At 40.6% G+C, this 21,086-nt stretch overlaps 1 protein-coding gene across 2 annotated transcripts; it reads left to right on the plus strand.

Annotated features, from left to right (window-relative positions):
• The first annotated feature begins 107 nt into the window (after positions 1-107).
• Positions 108-20,134, plus strand: CB2H6orf163 (chromosome B2 C6orf163 homolog). Of its 2 annotated transcripts, none has more exons than XM_025926142.2 (5): positions 108-674; positions 4,548-4,642; positions 6,059-6,166; positions 11,710-11,912; positions 19,628-20,134. In XM_025926142.2, the coding sequence occupies exons 1-5, from the start codon at positions 527-529 to the stop codon at positions 20,061-20,063; spliced, it is 990 nt and encodes a 329-aa protein (XP_025781927.1). In that variant the 5' UTR covers positions 108-526; the 3' UTR covers positions 20,064-20,134. The 2 variants fall into 2 exon arrangements, with proteins under 2 accessions (XP_025781927.1, XP_086563501.1); XM_086707375.1 differs by lacking the exon at positions 108-674 and adding an exon at positions 701-4,385.
• Positions 20,135-21,086: the final 952 nt, after the last annotated feature.

Consider the following 21,086-nt stretch of genomic DNA (forward strand, 5'->3'; position numbering starts at 1 on the left):
AGCCCTGCTGACACCTTAATTTTAGCCTCATAAGACTCATTTTGAACCTCTGACCTCCAGAACTGCAAGAGAGTAAATGGTGTTGTTTTCAATCACTAAATGTGTGGTGATTTGTTACAGCAGCAATAGGAAACTAGTACAGAGAGTATCTGGGAAATGAATGGCTCTACCATGCTCCCTTTCCTCATTATTTCTAGTTGCTTTTATGAGCAAAGCTTGTCTTACCTAGCAACAGTTGCTAAGTAAGTTAACAGTTTAGTGCTAAAGTCTGGAAGAGAGCCACTGCTTAAATCTTCCCAAATCCAGTGCCCATACCTTATGTGGCAAAGGCTTTTAGAACCGTTCTTTACCATTAGGCACATAACCACTACCTAATCATGGCGAATCATTTCATCCTTACCAGCCTCTAACATCGTCCTAAAACCTTGATCCTCTTCTAGCTTCCTTAAACTTCCAGATTTTCTTAAAACTTTTATTTCTGATCTTAAGAGTACTTTAACTGCACATAGTAAAAGACATCTTAATTATGATCCGAAATCCGAATTACACGAATTTTGTTTGCTGTGCTGTTTGTAATAAAATAATTCCACCAGCCCCTTTGGGGGAAACCTTCAAACGGATCCATGAATACAAGCCATTTAAGACACGCTTTTACACTCACAAAGATATACTGGGTAAGTAAATGCTGTTTTCCTTTGTTCTAATATTTGATAGCATTATGTGCTATTCTTTCTGCTATATTGACTTTTATCAGCTCTTCTGATCAAAGTTGCTTGTCTTGCAGGGGTGTCTGTTTGGCATGAAAAGAATATGGGTTGAAATCCAGCTTCTCTGCTTACCAGTTGTGTACCTTAGACAGTACACTTAGCCTTTCAGTGTGTTTCCTTATAGAGATGTTGGGAGTCCTACATTAAGTAGGGATATTAATACCTCTCTAGCAGGTTGGTTATGAGGCTTTAATGAAATATTTGTTGGCATATAATAGTAAACAGGAGTTCTATTTGCCCTGGCCCATACTTTGGCAACTTCCTTACACATAGTAGAGGAAATACCTCCAAGTAACACCTTAATAAATAGTGAAGCTATAACCTTTACTAGTAGCTGGTGACATAAACATAGGTAGCATGGAGATAACCTGAGAATATTTACTATACAAGCAAATCAGACTGTAATTACAGGTTTCCTTCTCTCCTTATCCCCATCAGAGTTTGTAGTCTGACTTTGAGCCTTAGAAATGTTTTCCTAAGGACTCTCCAGGTATTTCTCTGATCCTCTCTTCCTTTATACCTGGTAAACTACTGATTTAATTTCACTCTTGATCTTTGAAAATATGAGAAACTAAAGAATGGAGAGTGTTTTGAAAAAACTACAGTACAGGGAGAGGTCAAATTGGAATCATCCTCTAAAAACATCAATACCCAAACTGACTTTAACTTCTAGTAAATGTTTAGTGTGACTTATTAATTACAATCTCTGATATGATTCGGCTTTTTACACCCAGGCCAGTGGATACCCATTCTTAGATATGCATTTAATGATTGACTTCTTATGCCTTCTGAGATATCTGAATCCAGATAAGCAAAATTAAATCTAACTAGGTAGAAATTAATATTTTATATACAGTGAACTGTATTTGTCATTGACTTTTTTATTAAAAAGTTTTTTTAATGTTTATTTATTTTAGAGAGAGAGAGAGTGCACAAGTGGGGTTAGGGCAGAGAGAGAGTGGAGACACAGAATCTGAAGCAGACTCCAGGCTCTGAGCTGTCAGTGCAGAGCCCAAGGTGGGGCTCAAATCCATGAGCCGTGAGGTCATGAACTCAGCCCAAGTCGGCACTTAACCAACTGAGCCACCCCAGCATCCCTGTCATTGACTGTTAAGTCAATGTTCTTAATGAGTAAACTCAAGAGCATGTGGGAATGTCTGTATAAATGTTAAATGAATATTGCATAGTGCAGTAGTCCTCAACCCTAGCAGTGCACACAGCTTTTAAAACATTTGTTTTTACAGGGCACCTGGGTGGCTCAGTTGGTTAAGCATCGGACTCTTGGCTTCAGCTCAGGTCATGATGTCATGGTACATGAGTTTGAGCCCTGCCAGCGCTGAGCCTGCTTGGGATTCTCTGTCTCCCTCTCTCTCTCTGCCCCTCCCCCACTCGAGCTCCCTCTCTCTCTCTCTCTCTCTCTCTCTCTCTCTCTCTCTCAAAGTAAATAAACATTTAAAAAATTTTGTTTTTACTACAAATATCTAAATACAGAGTCATTGGATTTCATATTCAACATAGACCCACTAAATTAGAACCTTCAGAATCAGGCTTCAGCATGTGTTGGTTTTTTATGTTTGTTTGTTTCATATTTTAATAGTTTTTATTTGGAAATAGTTTAAGACTCACAAGTGTTAACAGAGTTCCCATGTATTCCTCCAGTTTCTCTCATTGATATCTTACATAATGCTAGTATATAGTCAAAACCAGGAAATTGCTATTGGAATAATACTATTAACTCAGGTACAGAACTTATGTGCATTTTTTTCTTGTTTCATAGTTTCATGAAATTTATCACGTGTAGGGTTGTATAACCATCACCACAATCAGGACGTAGAGCTGCTCTGTCACCATAAAGGAACTCCCTTGTGTTACTCCTTACACACCCTAACCTGAACCCCTGGCAACCACTAATCTGTTCTCCATCACTATAATCTTACCCCTTTGCGATTGTTATATAAATTAAATCATATAATATATAACTTTCAAATTGGCTTTTTTCATTCAATATAATGCCCTTGAGATCCATCCAAGTTATTCTTTGTATCAGTAGTCTTTTCCTTTTCGAGTATTTTTTTTAAAGCTATGCGGGAATCCTCTTGTACAATCAGGGTTGAGAATAATATAAAATAATGGGATTTAGGCTAAAAAAGAATAATAGCAACCCACAGTTGTATCACATTTTTATGAAATTTAATACACTGATGGCCCATGCTCAGTCACCTTTCTTCCTAGATCTTTCATAATCATATCTGCACAGTGTTGAGCCTACAAAGTATATGTCCATCTCTACTATAGTATCCCCTGCCCTCTGTTTTTAGATTCACTGATAATCTAGTATCATAGACTCTTAATGCTACCAAACATGGATGTTTATTTGCAGGTAACAAAAACACAACTCAGACTAGACCATGCATAAAATAGAATTTCTTGGCCTTTTAACAGAGAAACCCAAGCAGGATTTGGCTCCAGGGCTTTCAGTGTAGCCACACTTGCTCTCAGTGAGTTGGCCTAATTGTTTACTCCTGCAACCAGGCTTACAGGAGAGGGGAAAAGAATAAAAGTTGTCCCAGACTGCTCTATGTGGCTGTTACCTCCAGCTTAGAAATCTCAGAGGGGGAAAAAAAAAAAAAAAAAGCTATGTTCTCCTTACATCCTTATATAAAATCCTAGAGAAGAGCCTGGTTAGCCAGGCTGGAGCATGTGCCCAATCCTGGGCTGATTATTATGGCCTGGAGGATGGGGACAATGTGATGGGACATGCAGGATGGCTGCAGTGATTTGCAGGAACCCCCCCCCCCCCCCACCCAGAACAACATGAAGTGAGACAGGGACATTCTTGAGAAAAATGGTTTCTGTTACTGGAGGGAGAGCAGAGATACTGGGCAACCACATGTGTCTACAATGGTGTTGCCAAGCTGAGCACCGTAAGAGAGACACTGCAATATAAGACATGCTTTGTAATTTTAGGAAGTTGATTGTCAAGACCTAATCACATGAAAAGTTGATAATTCAACAAATCAAAGATGTGAGAAATAACTGGAATGAAGGGTAGGTAGCGTAAGAGGTTGGACTGGGGAGAAAGCTCACTATGTGTGTGACTTGAGTACTGAAAAGGCTCGTAGCCTGTGTACAAGTCCTGAGCCACCTCTCACAGTCCGCTCTGGCAGACAGAGATGGAGCTTGGCTGCAGGTCTCGCTCTATCTGTGTAGTCCTCTAACCTATGTGGGCTTTTATTTTTTTGTCCGGGCAGGGAGGCTATCATTATGGGAATGTTATGTGGAAATTGAATGAGACCATTGACAGACAAGTACTAAACAGCTGCCCCCTTACTCCACAACTGAAACGGCTAAACCACGAAGATCTGCACATGAAGAAAGAAGGTTTGAGAGTGAAGAAAGCATTTTCTGCTGCCTCTTTCCCAAGGGAGAGAACGCCAGCATCCAGAGAGGGACAGGAAGACAGGAGCAGAATAATGTGCTAATATCACTTGAATATTCCCTCACTGTCCTATTTTAGGAACACAAAATGCTCTTTTCTGTCACTTTACCTCCCCAGTTGCCTATTGTATGGCCCAAGTGTGATGACAGGAACAGACTGTCTCAAGACCCAATGGTGCTGTGAGTTCCCTCTCATTAATTACGGAAAAGTGTACCCCTTTAAAGAAAAGATTGGCATCTCCTAAAAGGGTATATCTTTTAGATAACTCTAATAAATAGGTCATAGTGAAGAAGAAAAAACAGTCTGTGGATACTTGTGATTGTTTTTCCTCAAATGCACAGATATTGGGGCAGATATTCTGAATAAAGAAGAGCAATTCCAAGAGGAAATACTCAAAGAACGCATTGCAAAAGCAGAAGCTGATGTGTGGGTGCAGGTAAAAGAAACTGAATATCAACCTAAATGCATCTTTAGAGTTCTTTCACTTTTTGGATTTGTCTGAAACAATAAGCAGAACTGATTTTGAATCCTGGCTATCTGTGGGACCTTGGGCAAGTTCTCCAACTCTGCAGTCTTGGCTTCTTCAAATGTAAAAGAGGAACAATAATATTCTATAGGACTGTTGAAAGAGTTCAGTGAAATAATGTCAGGTGCATAGGAGCTGCTTAGTAAGAGGCAGACACCATTAGGAGCTCCCTTCCTTCTAAATTGCCCCTATGTGTGGATGACTCCTGCTTTTTTTATTCTCATCGGCTTAAAACTTCAACAACAAAAAAAGACACCCTTGTTGATAATTGTTTATTATTGCTTAAATTTAATATGTAGACCATACATTTGTGCAGTGTGAAATACCCCTGACCAAGTGCTCTTTTTTTTTTTCCAAATGCTGCATTATCGCCTACTCTCCTTGCTCTCTTCTCTCCAAAGTCCTTGATACCTTGTCCCTGTGACTGCTGAGGGTCATAGGGGCAATTTGAGTGTATTGAGGTTCATAGTCAGATCCCAGACACTTAAGCAAAATCTCAATCCTCCAACCTCCACTTCTTCCTGAAGAATAACATAAATGACTTCCTGAAGAGAATTATGCTCCATGAGGGCAGGACAAGCCACAGTGCTTAGAGCATTATTTCTCAGTTCCTTTATAACATAGACGTCATAGCAAATGGTGTTGGAACTGTCCAGCATTAGTACCAGCACAAGCTTGGTATTAAAGTACTTTGAAAGTGCAAAATGCACCAAGTGCAAAGGATATATGAATAAAAATCTTAGTAGTCCTCTATCTTTATCAATAATAGTAAAATTCAAATTAATTGCAAACCATCAATTATACACCCTAATATAAGGCAATGCTTTTGTGAGTAATCTACAATTTGAATGTCATCATATCTAATGATCTGGGCACTCTCTTCAAATAAAATAATAGAACCTCTTTCTGAACACCTGATGCAGGGAATCTGGGATGGTGCTCAGCCTCCTTTCTCAGCAAATTCTTGCTTTGTGCATCTTTCCACTTCTCTGTATTTTCCAGATTTTCTGCGATGAGCATACATTACTTTGATAGTCAATCAAGCAAGAAATAAAGTGCCAAATAAAAGACAACCCAGCAGCTTATACTAAAACCCTCTTTAGCAGTTCACAAAACAGTGATGTTAGCCATGTTAGGTTGGGATGTGTTAGGGCATCTCTGGCTAAGGCAGCCAGTTTTCTGGGAGAGGTTTGAGATGGGAACGGAGCAAGTGATGAGGGGCCCCATCGTGGTTGCTAATTTTCAGTAAACATGAAAAATGTATGTTAATATAAGTGTATATATTAATATATAAATATTTATAAATTTGGACTGTTTCTTTCAAAGGCTGATAAACGCCAAAAACAAGCAATCGAGAAGGCACTTGAAGAAGCAAATGACAAACACAAAATGAATATTCAGATTCTGGAAGAAGAACATCAAAAAGACTTACAGGTTTTTATAATGGCTTGTTTGTTGTCTTTTTAAGAGTACATACATCAGTGGAAAGCTCTGGCAAAGGGAGAAGAGAAAAACAAAATCTGTAAAACCTTGATGGGTGTCTCCTGGAGGTTGGTCAGGAGACCCAGGATTTTCACAGAAGAGATGCTAGGCTCACAGATGAGAGGCAGCAGTGATGAATGGGTGCAGGAGAATCTCTGATGTATTGAACCCAAACCTTGATGGGGTTTCAAGGCCCAAAGGAGCCATCCTGCCTGCCTTACCCACCACATCTCTTGTGCCAGCCTCTCTTCTCTCTCATGGCCCTTTTCTGGGTCCTCAAACCTGAGTGTTCCACCTCCTTCCCACCTCAGGGTCTCTGTCAGAATGTCCTTCCCCCACCTCATCAGATTTAGCTCAAACATCACTACTTTACCTGAATCACTCTGCCCTTGACACCCTGTCCCCTTTTACACCCATCACTGCAGTTAAATAGACTGTGTGATTACTTGTTGAATGTCTGACCTGCACACGACTATAGCCTCCATTAGGGCTTGTCTCTCATTACCACTCTAGCCCGGTGTCCCATACAGGGCCTTGACTTAGAAGTGCTCAAGTTGGTGCTGGATGAAGAAATAGGCTGTTTTCTTCCTTCTCCTGGGCTCTCTGATTGCATCCTTTTCCCTAAATTTGCATTTACTGCAATACCAAGAGGGACCCTGAGCTGCTACTGAATATTTCCTGCAGTGCCAAAGGTCATAAAACAAAGGGTCCTCTTTGTAACCTGTAACCTGTTCGAACACACGATTGTAGGGAACTAGCAAACTTTCCAGGCAGAGGCCCAGGAATTCATTATTTAGTTCAGTACCTCAGTTACAAAAGCTGATCAAAGGAAAAGGATATAGAACTATTACATGTTGGCCACAGGAGGTATAGGCAAGGACATGGTATAGATGTGACAATTCATGGTCAGAGGCTGGAGGGAAAATGGCAGAAGTCTGGCCCCAGGTTTGGCCTAACTTAATAAGAACATAATTAACAAACAGTTCAGGGACCACTGGCCCCATTTATTCATTGTTTCAGCAATGAGCACCTACTGTATATCAGATCCTTATTTAGTCCTCAGGAAACTTGGCAGCAAAGGGAGCTTTGCTTCTGGTTCCTAAAGGATAGTGGGATCCTCCCTGCTTGGCACCAGTGGCCTGGTTCCCAAGAGGTTGGCTGCAGTGGTCCACACCCATTCCCTTTTTCAGTTCAAAACATGAAAACATTTCTAGCATGTCTAGGCAGGCCTACTGTTCAGCTGACATCTGCCAGGATGACCATAAGCATTTAAATACTTCTCTATAGGGCGCCTGGGTGGCGCAGTCGGTTAAGCGTCCGGCTTCAGCCAGGTCACGATCTCGCGGTCCGTGAGTTCGAGCCCCGCGTCAGGCTCTGGGCTGATGGCTCGGAGCCTGGAGCCTGTTTCCGATTCTGTGTCTCCCTCTCTCTCTCTGCCCCTCCCCCGTTCATGCTCTGTCTCTCTCTGTCCCAAAAATAAATAAAAACGTTGAAGAAAAAAAAAAAAATTTAAATACTTCTCTATCAGTTGATAGATAGTCACTCGCCAAGCTCCCTAACACCTAAGTCACCCTGGCTGCTTCCCCAGTCTCCAAGACCTCCCCCAATTAAAAGGGCTACCCCTTTAAATTGGTGGGAAACTCCAAAGCTGGACCCTGCCCCAATGCTGCAGCCAGAGTATGCACATTTAAAAATTTTTTTTGTTTATTTATTTATTTTTGAGAGAGAGAGAGACAGAGTAAGCAGGGAAGGGGCAGAGAGAGAGGGAGAGAGAGAATCCCAAGCAGGCTCCTCACTGTCAGCATGGAGCCCAATGTGGGGCTCCAACTCACAAACGGTGAGATCATGACTTGAGCTAAGTCGGACACTTTACTGACTGAGCCACCCAGGTGCCCCAGTATTTTGAATATTGCTCCTGGCATTATGTTGTACAGATAGAAGGATAATTTAGCTGTGATGCCTGTTTCAAGGAGCTCACATTGACTGTACCTCATACTGTCTTTGAGTGGAGTTGGTACACTTAGTGCTAAAGTAGAGGAAGTCCTAAGAAAATGGAAAGGGGAAAAGTTACAAGGAGGTTGACCTTTCTAAAATAGTTGTCTAGGGTTTGGGAACTCACATTTATACTGCCATCTCAGGACATTTTTTATATAACAAAAGAGTGATTTCTCTAAGAGGGATGCATAGGATTGTTTCAACTGTAGGATACCCAGACATAGACATCAGTACTGCTTCTCGGGGGGGTGTCTATGAACCACCTACCTCAGAATCTGTTCACCTGGGAGCTTAACATGCAGATTCCCAGGCTCCACCTGACCTACAGAGTCAGGGGCAAGGTTTTTAACCAGCATTCTGTCTGATTCTTCTGTGTATTAAAGTTTAAGATTACCAATATGTAGAGCAGAAAACCAAGCCCTTCTAAAACCAAATATCATTCAATTCTGGTATGTAGAAATCACTATGTATTACTCTTTTATAACATTAAGAATTTGGCGTAAGTCTCAGATGCTTGCTGTTGAGTAAAATTTCAAGATCTTACCCAATGAACAGACATTATTTTGAAAAGATTTTTATATTAACTTATTCAAATACAATAATATTAAAAAGCAAATGATGAAATGGAACCTAAGGTAAAATCAGAGTAGAAAATATAATGAAGTCAGGAGTGAATTTAAAACTTAAAATTGTATGTGTGCATGAGTTCCTGTGCAATTTTCACTATTTGGGCCTTGAGCTTTCTGGCAGTCAATGCAAAGACAAAAATTCAATGAATCACCATATCCATTAGGTAAAAACAAATCAGATAGAGAGGCCCAGATATTCCTGCATGTGATAGCTGAGAGAAACTTCTCCTAAGGGAAACGTTGTGTCATAAATGTCTGTCAAACATCTGCACAGTAAATATGATGGGTTTCATGAGGCTGTTTCTTACAATATCTCAGTATATGAGCTGATTTACTCAAAATGCATTTCAGTAAAAGTAATTTAACTGGGAGGCTTTCCATTGAATAAGAACACTGCCAAATAGTCAGTCACTGAATTATTTTTGTAGCTTTAAATATATATCCCACATGCTTTGTGAGGCAGTAAAATGATTTTGCTTTTAATACATCATTACATAAAGGAAGGACTCCATTTTAGTTCTTTGAATCCAAGTTCAGAACCCAGCCAAAATAAAGGGCTGGGGTGTCATTTTTAAATTCTATGATTCAAATAAAAATATTTTATGTACTACTTCATTTATCTAAAGCTCAACCATTCAGCCCTTTCAATTACTGAGAATACACTTGAAAACCCAGAAATAATTTAAAATATCCCCTGGGAATTTAAATAAAGGCCTCTGACTACAAGACAGAAACTCAGGCTAATTACTCATAGCAGAACCTTTCCATTCCCCACTCAAATGTTATTTACACTTACTTGATAGCCTGAGCCCAACAGATGTGGCTGCTCAACTTCACAAATCCAAAATCGATTAAATGCCAGAAACTAGAAATGACAAAAAGGAGCTCACAGACAGCAGTTAGAACAGAGAGTTCTCAGCACAATAGCATGTGAAGAACAAGAAACATTACAAAAACCAGGTATCAGATCTCCAAAAGCAAAGCAGTCTGGGGTCATTCATAACCGAGACAGGGAACCCAATAAACTTGAACGATTACTAAGTGTAGTACAAAGTATTTAGCTCAATACAATCATTCTCCTTTATCTACCAGTCTAGATCACCAAGAAATGTTAAAGTGTGTTCACTCTTCTCTTTTTATGAAGTAAGGTAGACGTCACAGACATTTAGAAATATTTCCATTCAAAATGTTTTATTACCAAAAAGTTCTAGTCCTTTAAGAGACAAAGCCTTCTGTAGCATGGAAACCTAGCTGGCATTTCTAAACAGCCAATGTTTCCCTTAAAAATTTTTTCTAAATACATGAACTGAGGCCACTCTGGAGAGATTCTTAAAGTTGTTTTCTGTTGTTTTATTCATTTTTAAAAAAATTTTCACCCTTGGGGCGCCTGGGTGGCTCGGTCGGTTAAGCATCCGACTTCGGCTCAGGTCATGATCTCACGGTCCGTGAGTTCGAGCCCCGCGTCGGGCTCTGTGCTGACAGCTCAGAGCCTGGAGCCTGTTTCAGATTCTGTGTCTCCCTCTCTCTCTGCCCCTCCCCTGTTCATGCTCTGTCTCTCTCTGTCTCAAAAATAAATAAATGTTAAAAAAAAAATTTAAAAAATTTTTTTTCACCCTTGAAGTAGCCAAAGTGAGAAGTTGAAGACTTTCTTTCTCTTGAAAAAAACTGTAGTCTAACAAACATTTTAATTGTTGAGACACTTTTTTCTGCAAAGCTAAAATGATTTCAGTTTCCCATGAGATGTAGAGTTCAAAAGAAAGAGAGAGAGAAAGCAAGCAGTCGTGCTCACTGTAATTAGAAGGTGGTACGGGGTGTCTGGAATGAAAATACACTGATGAATCTCTTGAAGGACCCTAGCATCACGGCCAACAATGAAGCAAGAAACTGACTGACATTAAGAACCCTGTTTTCTGTTCCTAGTTCTTTGACTGACTCACTATGAGAAATAACTTAATTTCTTTATGCTCTCTTGTTATCCCTGAAATAGAGATACAAATTTATGTTCAAATGAAAGTTTTGAAACTCTAGACAGAATTGATTGTTGCCTCCTTTCTTGCATAAAACACTCATTGCATGATTAAGTTGCTGGTTTCCTCCATGAGACAGTGAGTCCTTGAGGAGGAAGATTCTAGCCTTCTTATGTTTGTAGTGTGTGGGCCCAGCATGGTGCCTGGCACACAGCGGAGTTGGTTGGCATTTCCAGAATGGTTACAGGGTTTTCTTTGAGAATCTGTTTTTCTTGAGTCCTGGTTTGACTAGTGCCTCCTCACTTTACTTGGCCAAAGGCATCCACAGGTCCTTCTGCCCTGGAGTAATGGAGCATTTGTTCCTGTCCCTTTAGTGAACAAGAGAGAACCCCTCAACGCTAGTGAGCTGGAATGCCCAAATGGCAGGAGGACCGGCCAGCAAGCTCCTGTGGCTAGAGTAATGGGCAACTGTTAGCTCTCTGAGTTCAGGCCTCCCCCAGCCCCCACACCCAGGAGACACTTTGGAGGCACAGTCATTATTTCTGTCATTTTCCAAGACTGACTTCCTAACAGAATCATATTATGTATTTCTAATTATGTGTAAAGATAATATGACACTATAGGATTTGGGACAATCAAGGAAAAAGAGACAGACCTATTTTCCCTTTTTTCATATTCCCTTCTAATATTACCTAAATAAATATTTATGCTATATAGTTTGCACATTTCTGGTGCATCATATAAATGAAAGTTTTCCATATTATACACACTCTTCTTTTAAATCATCAGTGTTCACAGGTGCACATTCCAGCAGGTTAATGAACTATGATTTGAATAACCTCTTAGTGTGCATTTTTAGACATCAAAGCTGTAACATCTAAAGCTGTCAAACTGTTTCTCAAAGGAAATGGCAGCTAAAACCAAGATAGAGATGCACCAAAACATGGAAGATGAACTGCAGAGAGAACACCTGGCTGCAGAACAGCGCATGGTGCATAGAATCCAAAGGATTATGATGGAGTGCCACAGGGAGAAGGTCCAGGCTGTGGAGAAGGCCAGGGCTGAAGAGAGACAGATGGCCCAGGAGGCAATCCAGGCCCAGAAAAGGTATTCCAGAGAACACATTTGCAAATCAGTATCTTACTCTGGCCAAATCAACTTGGTGAAAGGGATAAGGTTGAGGCACATATTTCCCAGGGGCATAGAGAGAGGGAGACACAGAATCTGAAGCAGGCTCCAGGCTCTGAGCTGTCAGCACAGAGCCCAATGCGGGACCCGAACACACAAAGCACGGGATCATGACCTGTGCCAAGTCAGACACTCAACCAACTGAGCCATCCAGGTGCCCCTGTGTTTCTACATTTTTTAAAGTTTATTTATTTAGCCTGAGAGAGAGAGAAAAAGCACGAGTGGGGGAGGTGCAGAGAGAGAGGAAGACAGAGAATCCTTTTTTGCATAAAACATTCATTGCACGATTAAGTTGCTGGTTTCCTCCACGAGACAGTGAGTACTCAAGGAGACTCTGAGCTGTCAGCACAGAGCCCAACGCAGGTCTCAAACTCACGAACTGTGAGATCATGACCCAGGCTGAAGTTGGATGTTTAACCGACTGAGCCACCCAGGCGCCCCTGTGTTTTTACATTTTTATTATGGAATATATCAAGCATAGAGAACAATATATAATACATTGTATAATGTGTGTGTATGTGTGTGTGGTTTAAACAAAAATAACATGAATATTCAATGACCTACCACTCATCTGAAGAGACCGAAAATTGCTAACACTTCTGAAGTTCCCACGTGAAGCTCCTCAATCATTTTTCCTTCCTCTCCACACCCTCAAGAGATAACTACCATCGTAAATAATGTGTTTTTCATTCTGATTCTCCAGTTTTAAGAGGCTAAGGAGAGAAATCAACAAATATTTCCCCATAAACACATAAAAGGCAATCTTCACATTCTCTAGCTGATATCATACACTAGCATGGATGTGTTACTTTTGGTCTTTTTCTTATTACACAAGTAATACACACTATAAATAAAATTGACACTTTGGAAATATATAGGGCAAAACTTGTTAAGCCCTGACTTACTGCTTTCCTACCCTCTCTGTCTCCCAAGGACTTCATTTTAAATAATGGGTCTGTCTCATTCGTGCCCTTTTGATGAACTATAGCCTTATGTTTTACATAATCACAAATAATTTTTGCATAAATCAGATCACTTGTTTTTAAGAGTACCAACGTAATCATTTTTTTTAAATGTTTATTTATTGGGGCATCTGAGTAACTCAGTTGGTTAAGCGGCTGGCTTTGGCTCAGGTCATGATCTCACGGTTTGTGAGTTTGAGCCCTGCATTGGCTCTGTGCTGACAGCTTGGAGCCTGGAGCCTGCTTTGGATTCTGTGTCTCCCTCTCTCTCTGCTCCCCCCCCCACTTGTGCTCACGCTCTCTCTCTCTCTCTCAAAATAAGTAAACATTAAAAAATTAATGTTTATTTATTTATCTTGAGAGACAGAAAGAGAGAGAGAGCAGACATGAGCACAAGCAGGAGACAGGTAGAGAGAGAGGGAGAGAGAGAATCCCAAGCAGGCTCCACCCTTAGCACAGGGCCAAATGCAGGGCTCAATCTCATGACTGTGAGATCATGACCTGAGCTGAAATCAAGAGTTGGATGCTTAACCGACTGAGCCACCCATGTGCCCCCAAAGTAACCATTATTACGTATGCAATGAACATTTGATGGAATTGGCCAGTTTTAACAGGACAACAGTCAGGATCCCTAGTGATTATTGGGACCAAGAGAAAAACCACAGTTTCCAAGTGTTAAGTGACTTGCCTAAGATCACATGGCTGCAGCAGCAGAACCAGGACTGAAACCTCTGTTTGCCATCTAGTCTAGGACTTGTCTCTTTTGCTTTGCTCTTTGACTTAACGAACAAATCGATTTGTGTGTAGTTAATGGGTAAAAATCTTCTTTGTTAGAACTGTTTAGAGCAGGGCCAAAGGTAAAGTCCTCTAAGAATGTTATTTTGCAGATAAGTAAAAATGAGGGCTGCAGCTGTGGCTGTTTCAGTGGTACCTTTCTTCATGCATAGGCTATAAATCATCATTGAGGCAGAAGAAAAAGGTAAAAGAGGATTCTGGGAGAAAGGTAGAGAAGGCGGTAACTCCCAAATGAGTTGTGGTCCAATGTGGTGAAAGGTAGTATCCTCCTCTCCCTTCTCCCCACCCTACATCTACAGGAACTCCGCTCCTCCTATAGGAGCTTCTGGAACCACTCCTCATGTACCTGCAGTGTCTGCTCCTTCCCTCACTCTGTTGCCTTCACCACCACAACCCCCCTGCTGCCCCAGCCCTTTCTTCTCTGAGGTTTGAATAGAATATTTTCGATGACTGCCTTTTATTAAATCAGTTGACTAAAATTAGGGAACTGCCATGTCTGTTGTTTACGTGTATCCAACTGGAGTGTCCATTTTGTTCATTAATGTATTCCAAATGCCTGGAAGAGAGCTTGGCACAGGGTATGCATTCTTTAAATATTTATTAAACATGGGGGGCCTGGGTGGCTCAGTTGATAAACATCTGACTCTTGTTTTCAGCCCAGGTCATAATCTCACAGTTCATGAGTTCAAGCCCAGAGTCAGGCTCTTCACTGGCAGCGTGGAGCCTACTTGGGATTCTCTCTCTCTCTCTCTCTCTCTCTCTCTCTGCTCCTTCCCCGTTCCCTTACTGTCTCTCAAAATAAATAAACTTAAAAAATACATTTATTAAACAAAGTTTCAAATCTGTTCTAATTAGCTGAACTCACTCTGCAGTACATCAAATCTTATTTCTAGACATTGCTAGAGTCTAGTGTTCCTTAGAGTATTTGCAGAAACCAATACATGGAGAAGGACCAGTGTTTAGAATTCAACTGTAGATCTTTTATTTGACTAGAAACTATCAAGACTTAAGTATTCCGAACACATACATATTATGACAAATATGTTAAATTCACAGAAAACGTTTTTGTGGACTGGGGTGATTAGATTCTAAATAGATTATCTAGGAGACACCACACTCTTTCGCTGGAAGGAAGGAGGGGAGGAAGAAAAAAAAGCAAGCAAGCAAGCAGGCAGGCAAGCTTTGCCTGGAAAGTTCTTCTAAGTGTTTTCTAGTCCAAGACAAAGGCGTGAATGAAGTGGCTGCTCAGGAATTTTTGTGGTCATGGCTCTAATTCCTAATGATAGCTACCTTTTATTTAACACCTAGCACATGCAAGGCCCTTTGTGTGCTTCTCACTGAATTCTTATATCCCTTCCTGAGGGATTCTATCATTCTCCATATCTTCAGATGAAGACCCTGAGACTTAAGAGAGAGACTGAGCAACCTCATTTAGAGGTCATGTAGAGGAGAGGTGACAGAGTCTGATGTGAACCCTGGTCTATATGATACCAAAGCTTATGACCTTCCATTATACTACCCTTCTCATTTCACCAGAGCTTATATATATATATTTTTTTCAACGTTTATTTATTTTTGGGACAGAGAGAGACAGAGCATGAGCGGGGGCGGGGCAGAGAGAGAGGGAGACACAGAATCGGAAACAGGCTCCAGGCTCTGAGCCATCAGCCCAGAGCCCGACGCGGGGCTTGAACTCACGGACCGCGAGATCATGACCTGGCTGAAGTCGGACGCTTAACCGACTGCGCCACCCAGGCGCCCCTCACCAGAGCTTATAAAGTGTCTTCTGTGGATATGGTCCTGAGTTCTAGTGTGAGGAAATAAGGGTATTTCTTCAACATGTGAAGTAATTAAAGCATGGTTGCCCCACAGACCAAGGCTAGATGGGCAGGTACAAAGAACATGTAAGTGCTGGGAAAGCCCTGGAAAGGTCAAGTAACAAGGGTGCAAGCTGTGTGGTGAGGTAGGTTTGTTGGAGGCAGTTAGTCTTGGGTTGGGACTTGGAAGGAAGGAGATCCCATTTGTGAAAGACTGAAAAGAGTGAGGACAGCATGAGCAAACATGTAGAGGGGAAAGTGGGTAGTGTAATGATGCAGAACCAAGGGAAGGTTAAGAATACAAATAACCCTGAGATATAATGCACTGCTGAAGGGTGGTCTCTGGAGATGCCCCCACAACCAAACCTATATAATGCCTGTCGCCTCAGTTTGAGGGTATCACTAATCCTGCAAGACCAGCTTTCCAATTTCCTTTTATTTTTTTAATTTTTAATGTTTATTTATTTTGAGAGAGAGAGAGAGACAGGCAGAGAGAGAGAAAAAGAGAGAGAGAATGAGTGGGGGAGGGTCAGAGAGAGAGGGAGAGAATCCCAAATAGGCTCCACGCTGTCAGTGCAGAGCTGATGTGGGACTTGATCCTACAAACCATGAGACCATGACCTGAGCCGAAATCAAGAGTTGGATGCTTAGCCAACTGAGCCACCCAGGTGCCCTTTGGTTCCCAGCTTCTCAGGCGGATAATCAGAATATATTTTCCTTACAACACAATGGTTATAACTGATTAAAATAGTGCTAACAGTCCTATAGTTCAAGTGAAAAAATGGGTTAATAGCTTATTGTGGGCACATCAGGCAAATTTTCAACATCACCCTAAATACTTGATGACAAATGAGTTTGGGGAACAAATCCCTTTATAATTTAGGAATTGAAGAAATGGGGAAATGAAGCATTGGTTCATCCTGTCTTAAGAGAGCCAGGATTTTTACTGATAGACATAGAAAGGAGGTTGAAAAGTGTACTCTTAGCAAAATATATGGGGAAAATGAAAAGTTCACTTCATAGGTAGAAGGGAAAGAATGGACAGATATTATTCTTTAAACTTGTGAGCTATATATCTTGTACCATTTCAACAGTATCCCCAAAAAAGTGAGAGAAGGAGCTAAGAGAGGCCCTAAAGAGCAAAGCACAAATTAATTGCTGGTATGGTTTTTCCATGCTTCATTTTTTCCCCAAGAGTCTAATGAGGTTGGATTATTATATATTCGTCTCTATTTTTTATTTAGCAATATACGTTTTTAAAGTTTTTTTTCATCTTTATTTATTTTTGAGAGACAGACTGCGAGCAGGGAAGGGGCAGAGAAAGAGGAAGACACAGAACCCAAAGTACGTTCCAGGTTCTGAGCTGTCAGCACAAAGCCTGAAGTGGGGATCAAACTCACGAAAACAAGTTCATGACCTGAGCCAAAGTCAGACACTTAACTGACTGAAACACCCAGGCACCCCAATAATCTATTTTTCTTCTCTGAGAACCCATTTTATAAAATATCAGACTGAATCATACACACACACACACACACACACACACACACACACACACACATATATAGGACACATACTAAAACTATTCAAAAATAGTTCATTTCTGGCCAGCACTACATGTAAATATGGTATGTAATTCTGAAATTCCAAGAATAGAGCCTCATAAAATTAGAGATGGCAGATAGACCCCACCACTTACAGAAAGAAGCATAAACATTCACATCATGTCAGAGGGGCATTGGAGGTCATCGAGTTGAACCTGCCATCCCTTTTGTTGGATGCCTGCCAGGCACTGGGGAGCCTCCCGAGTGCTTCTGTAACAGGAATTTTGCAGGTGGTTGAAGTGGTTGGTTAAAATGCCAAATGTCTCTTCTTGTCATGTGCTTCCTAATGTGGATCCAAAATGTGCTCAGTCTCATCCTCACATCCACACTTGGCTTCTCACTCTCTGCGTAGTGATCCTTAAGAGACTTGAGAAGAGAGAGAGATTGTCCAAGCTTTCATTTGGAGGAGAAGAGAAAAAAACAAAAAGTACTAAGCCAGTTACTTTAGTCTTTCCTCATATGATATGATTTCTAGGCCCTCTTTTGAGATAAAAAAATTATGGGTAATTTGTATTAAAAAATACTTAATTTAATTTTTTTTAAGACAGAGAGTGAGTAGGGGAGAGGGGCAGAGGGGGAGAGAGAGAGAATCTAAAGCAGGACAGGTAGTAAGTACTTAGTAAATGTTAACCCTTGTTATTAACCATAGATACAGCCTGACTGGTGGGAAAAGGGAGAAGAGAGACATAGCATTGCAGCTAGAGAGGTGAGGGGACAACTGATGTTTACCTCAAGATTGGGGAAGTTGGCCACGTTTGAAAGTCAAGTTGAAAGAATTGGAGACAATGAGAGAAGTGTATCTTAGAAGAAAGCAGTTAGAAGAAGGGCAGATGCCAAGTCTTGGGAAGATTGTGTTAGACTAGGAGGTGGGGGGGGAGGATTTCATTAACAACCCTAAATATTTGAATCACATCTGTAAATTACTTGATTCTCAAATCTTTAGAGGTTCTACTCAAACTAGGTTAACCAAAGGCATCCACCAGAGTATATTGCAGCAGCTAAAAGCTTTCGACCTGGACTCAGACTGCCTAGGTTGCTCATTTTGCCACTTTACTAATTAAGTGAAATTGGGCAAATTATTTGACCTCTCCGAGCCTGTTTCCTCATCAGTAAAATAGGTGTAATAATAGATCTACCTCATAGGATTTGTTCTGAGGAAATATTGTGCAAATATATATATATGGGATGCTCATTTACTTGCCTTGCCTTGGACACGGTAAGAATTCAAAACAGTTGGCTGCTATAAATTTCATATAATTAAATACATAACAACCAGAGGTCTGTGAACTCGTTCAGCAGTGGTTCTCAAAGTGTGATCCCAGGACTGCTCAGTGTCCCTAACACCCTTTCAGGGGGTTCTTGAGGTCAAAGTATTTTCTTGATAATACTAAGATGTTATTTGCCTTTTCACTCTCATTACCTCACAAGTATATTGTGGCATTTTCTATGGTTTTATGATGTGTGATGTCACAACAGATTGAAACAATATGAAAAATCCATCTTCCTTGCTTTTAAGCTAGACAAGTAAAGAGTTTACAAAAAGAAATGTGAAATTATGCCACTTTTCTCACCAATTAAAAAAAATTAAGTTTATTTATTCATTTTGAGAGAGACACAGAGCAATCAGGTGGGGCAGAGAGAGAGAGAGAGAGAGAGAGAGAGAATGCCAAGCAGGATCCACACTGTCAGCACAGAGCACAAAGTGGGGCTTGAACTCATGAACCATGAGATCATGACCTGAGCCAAAACCAGAGTCAGACGCTCAACCAGCTGAGCCACCCAGGCACGCCTTCACCATTTTTTTTTAATTTGGAAAATACATTTTTCATAAAAGTAAGTTAATTACATTTAATAGATTTAATCATACCTTACATAAATTTATGAATATTTTTTAAATGTCTCACTTTTAATTATAATACTATCAGTGCCACTAGATATAATCCATATAAACAAAAGTCGTTTGGGTTCTTTGATCATTTTAAGAGTGAAAAGGTGTTTTGAGACCAAAAGGTTCAGGCGACTATCATAGAGTATTGTTCAGATAAAACTATGAGTACAATTTCCTCCCCTCTGGCTAAAGGGAAGTGCTGGGCTGATACAGAGAAATACTTTCTCTAGGGGTTTGGAACTCTGACCCTACTTTTCTTCATTTTTACACATTGCATTCATATTTTTCTAGCCAGAGAGGACTCAGGTCCCTAAAACTACCAGATACTCGGCTAGTAGGCCTCGCCTTAGCCTCCAGCAGGAAACTCAGTGAGTGACCTCCCTGCTTGAAAAATATTTTTGAATTGTTGACAGTTAATGCAGTCCAAAAGCTCATTTCTACCTGCCTGTCTCAGACTGGTGGCTCATCTAAACAATGCAATAATGTCTCATCCATCTTAGGTGAAAGGCAACATCTTTTTGTTTTTAGCAGCTAACCCATCTAACTTATAAATCCATATCTTTTGTAGAATGGCCATGGAGGAACTTTTGAATACTGGTATAACAGCTATGAAGGATCAAAAGAAGAACGTGAGCCAACTGATAAAAGAAAAAGAACATGAAATGAACGTCTACTATTGTATGGCTCAGAGGCAGAAGCAAGAAGAGGTTCAGGAAGTGCTCCAAGAGGCAGAGAAGACACATGAGGCCACACTTGGAAATGTGATGGATAAGCTGGTTAACACCCAGGGGGAGCTGCTGTCCATAGTGAAACAACTAGGCATCATGACAAATTGGAAGGATTTCCTGGAGGAGGAATTGCAGGAAACAAGGGCAGCATTTCAAAAATACATCAATTATACATTTCCTAAGCTTTCACCAGGGCATGCAGATTTTCTTCTGCCAGAAAGAAAGAAAACACCTTCCAATCTTATTATTGAGGAGAATGAAACAACTCTTGATTAGAAGAAGTCTTTAACTGAAATTTCACTACAAAGCCATTGTTCCGAAGACTAAATAAATGAACTCAAAAACCATTTATTGATTCCCAGTTACGTGCAGGGTACAACAGGCTGTGGGCATTTTGATGGAAAACCAAAATACTCAAAAAGCACATTCCAGGCTACGTTGAGTTCTAAATCTAACTGAGGAGAGAAAAAAGTAAGAGGGACCAAAACTATTTAGGAGGGGAGAAGGTTTCTTGGAAGAAGTCCAAAGAAACTTCCGTTAACTGGCTTTATTCATGTCTACATCAGACATGTAACTATTTTAGAAATTGTTGCCATTGAAAACAAGTTAAGAGTCATCCTTTTAGATTGTTCCCATTGTGGAGAGGTGTGTTAACGTCCAGTAAAGACTGTTTTTTGGTGAACTGCAACAGCATTGTAGGGAAAAAAAGCAATTTCCCTCAAATCCAGGAAGATAACATTTAAATTCTGGGAGCCCTATATGAAATAATTCAGAGAGGACTCATTTATATTGGTCAGTTGTGAAAGAAAAATACATCTTTATTTATTTATTTCTTTAAACTTTGTAGAGAGAGAGAGAGCATGTGAGTGGGACAGAGGGGCAGAGAGGCAGAGGGAGAGACAGAATCGTAAACACGTTCCACACTCAGTGTGGAGCCCAATGCAGGGCTCAATCCCAGGACCATGACCTGAGCCGAAATAAAGAGCTGGACTCTCAATCACCCAGGCACCCCGAAAAATACATCTTTAGAGGTCAGTCTCCTGCTTCAGGAATAGGAAGTCTTCTTGTATCTATACTCAAGCCCAAGAGTGCTTTGAACCCACCTTCTTTGGGTTAAAATGCAGAAAACTTAAGTACCACAATGCTCAGGATCAATACATGTCAACATCTACTAAATTCGAATGAAAGAAAACCCAAGCCATACTAACTTCTCTAAAAATCTATCCACTCTAATGTAACATCCTTAAATTATTCATCACCAACTTATGTTGGTGGCTTTGAAATAACAACTTGGAAAGC

This window comes from Puma concolor, chromosome B2, assembly GCF_028749965.1.
Source record: "Puma concolor isolate L17-30 chromosome B2, mPumCon1.1.hap2, whole genome shotgun sequence".
Classification (NCBI taxonomy): domain Eukaryota; kingdom Metazoa; phylum Chordata; class Mammalia; order Carnivora; family Felidae; genus Puma; species Puma concolor.

Bases quoted from the DNA above. Each gene is read 5' to 3' on its own strand.
- CB2H6orf163 (XM_025926142.2), top strand. From the start codon at position 527: ATGATCCGAAATCCGAATTACACGAATTTTGTTTGCTGTGCTGTTTGT. The intron at 4,643-6,058 runs GTAAAAGAAACT...TTTCTTTCAAAG, and splicing joins AAGCTGATGTGTGGGTGCAG to GCTGATAAACGCCAAAAACA. The intron at 6,167-11,709 runs GTTTTTATAATG...TGTTTCTCAAAG, and splicing joins AACATCAAAAAGACTTACAG to GAAATGGCAGCTAAAACCAA.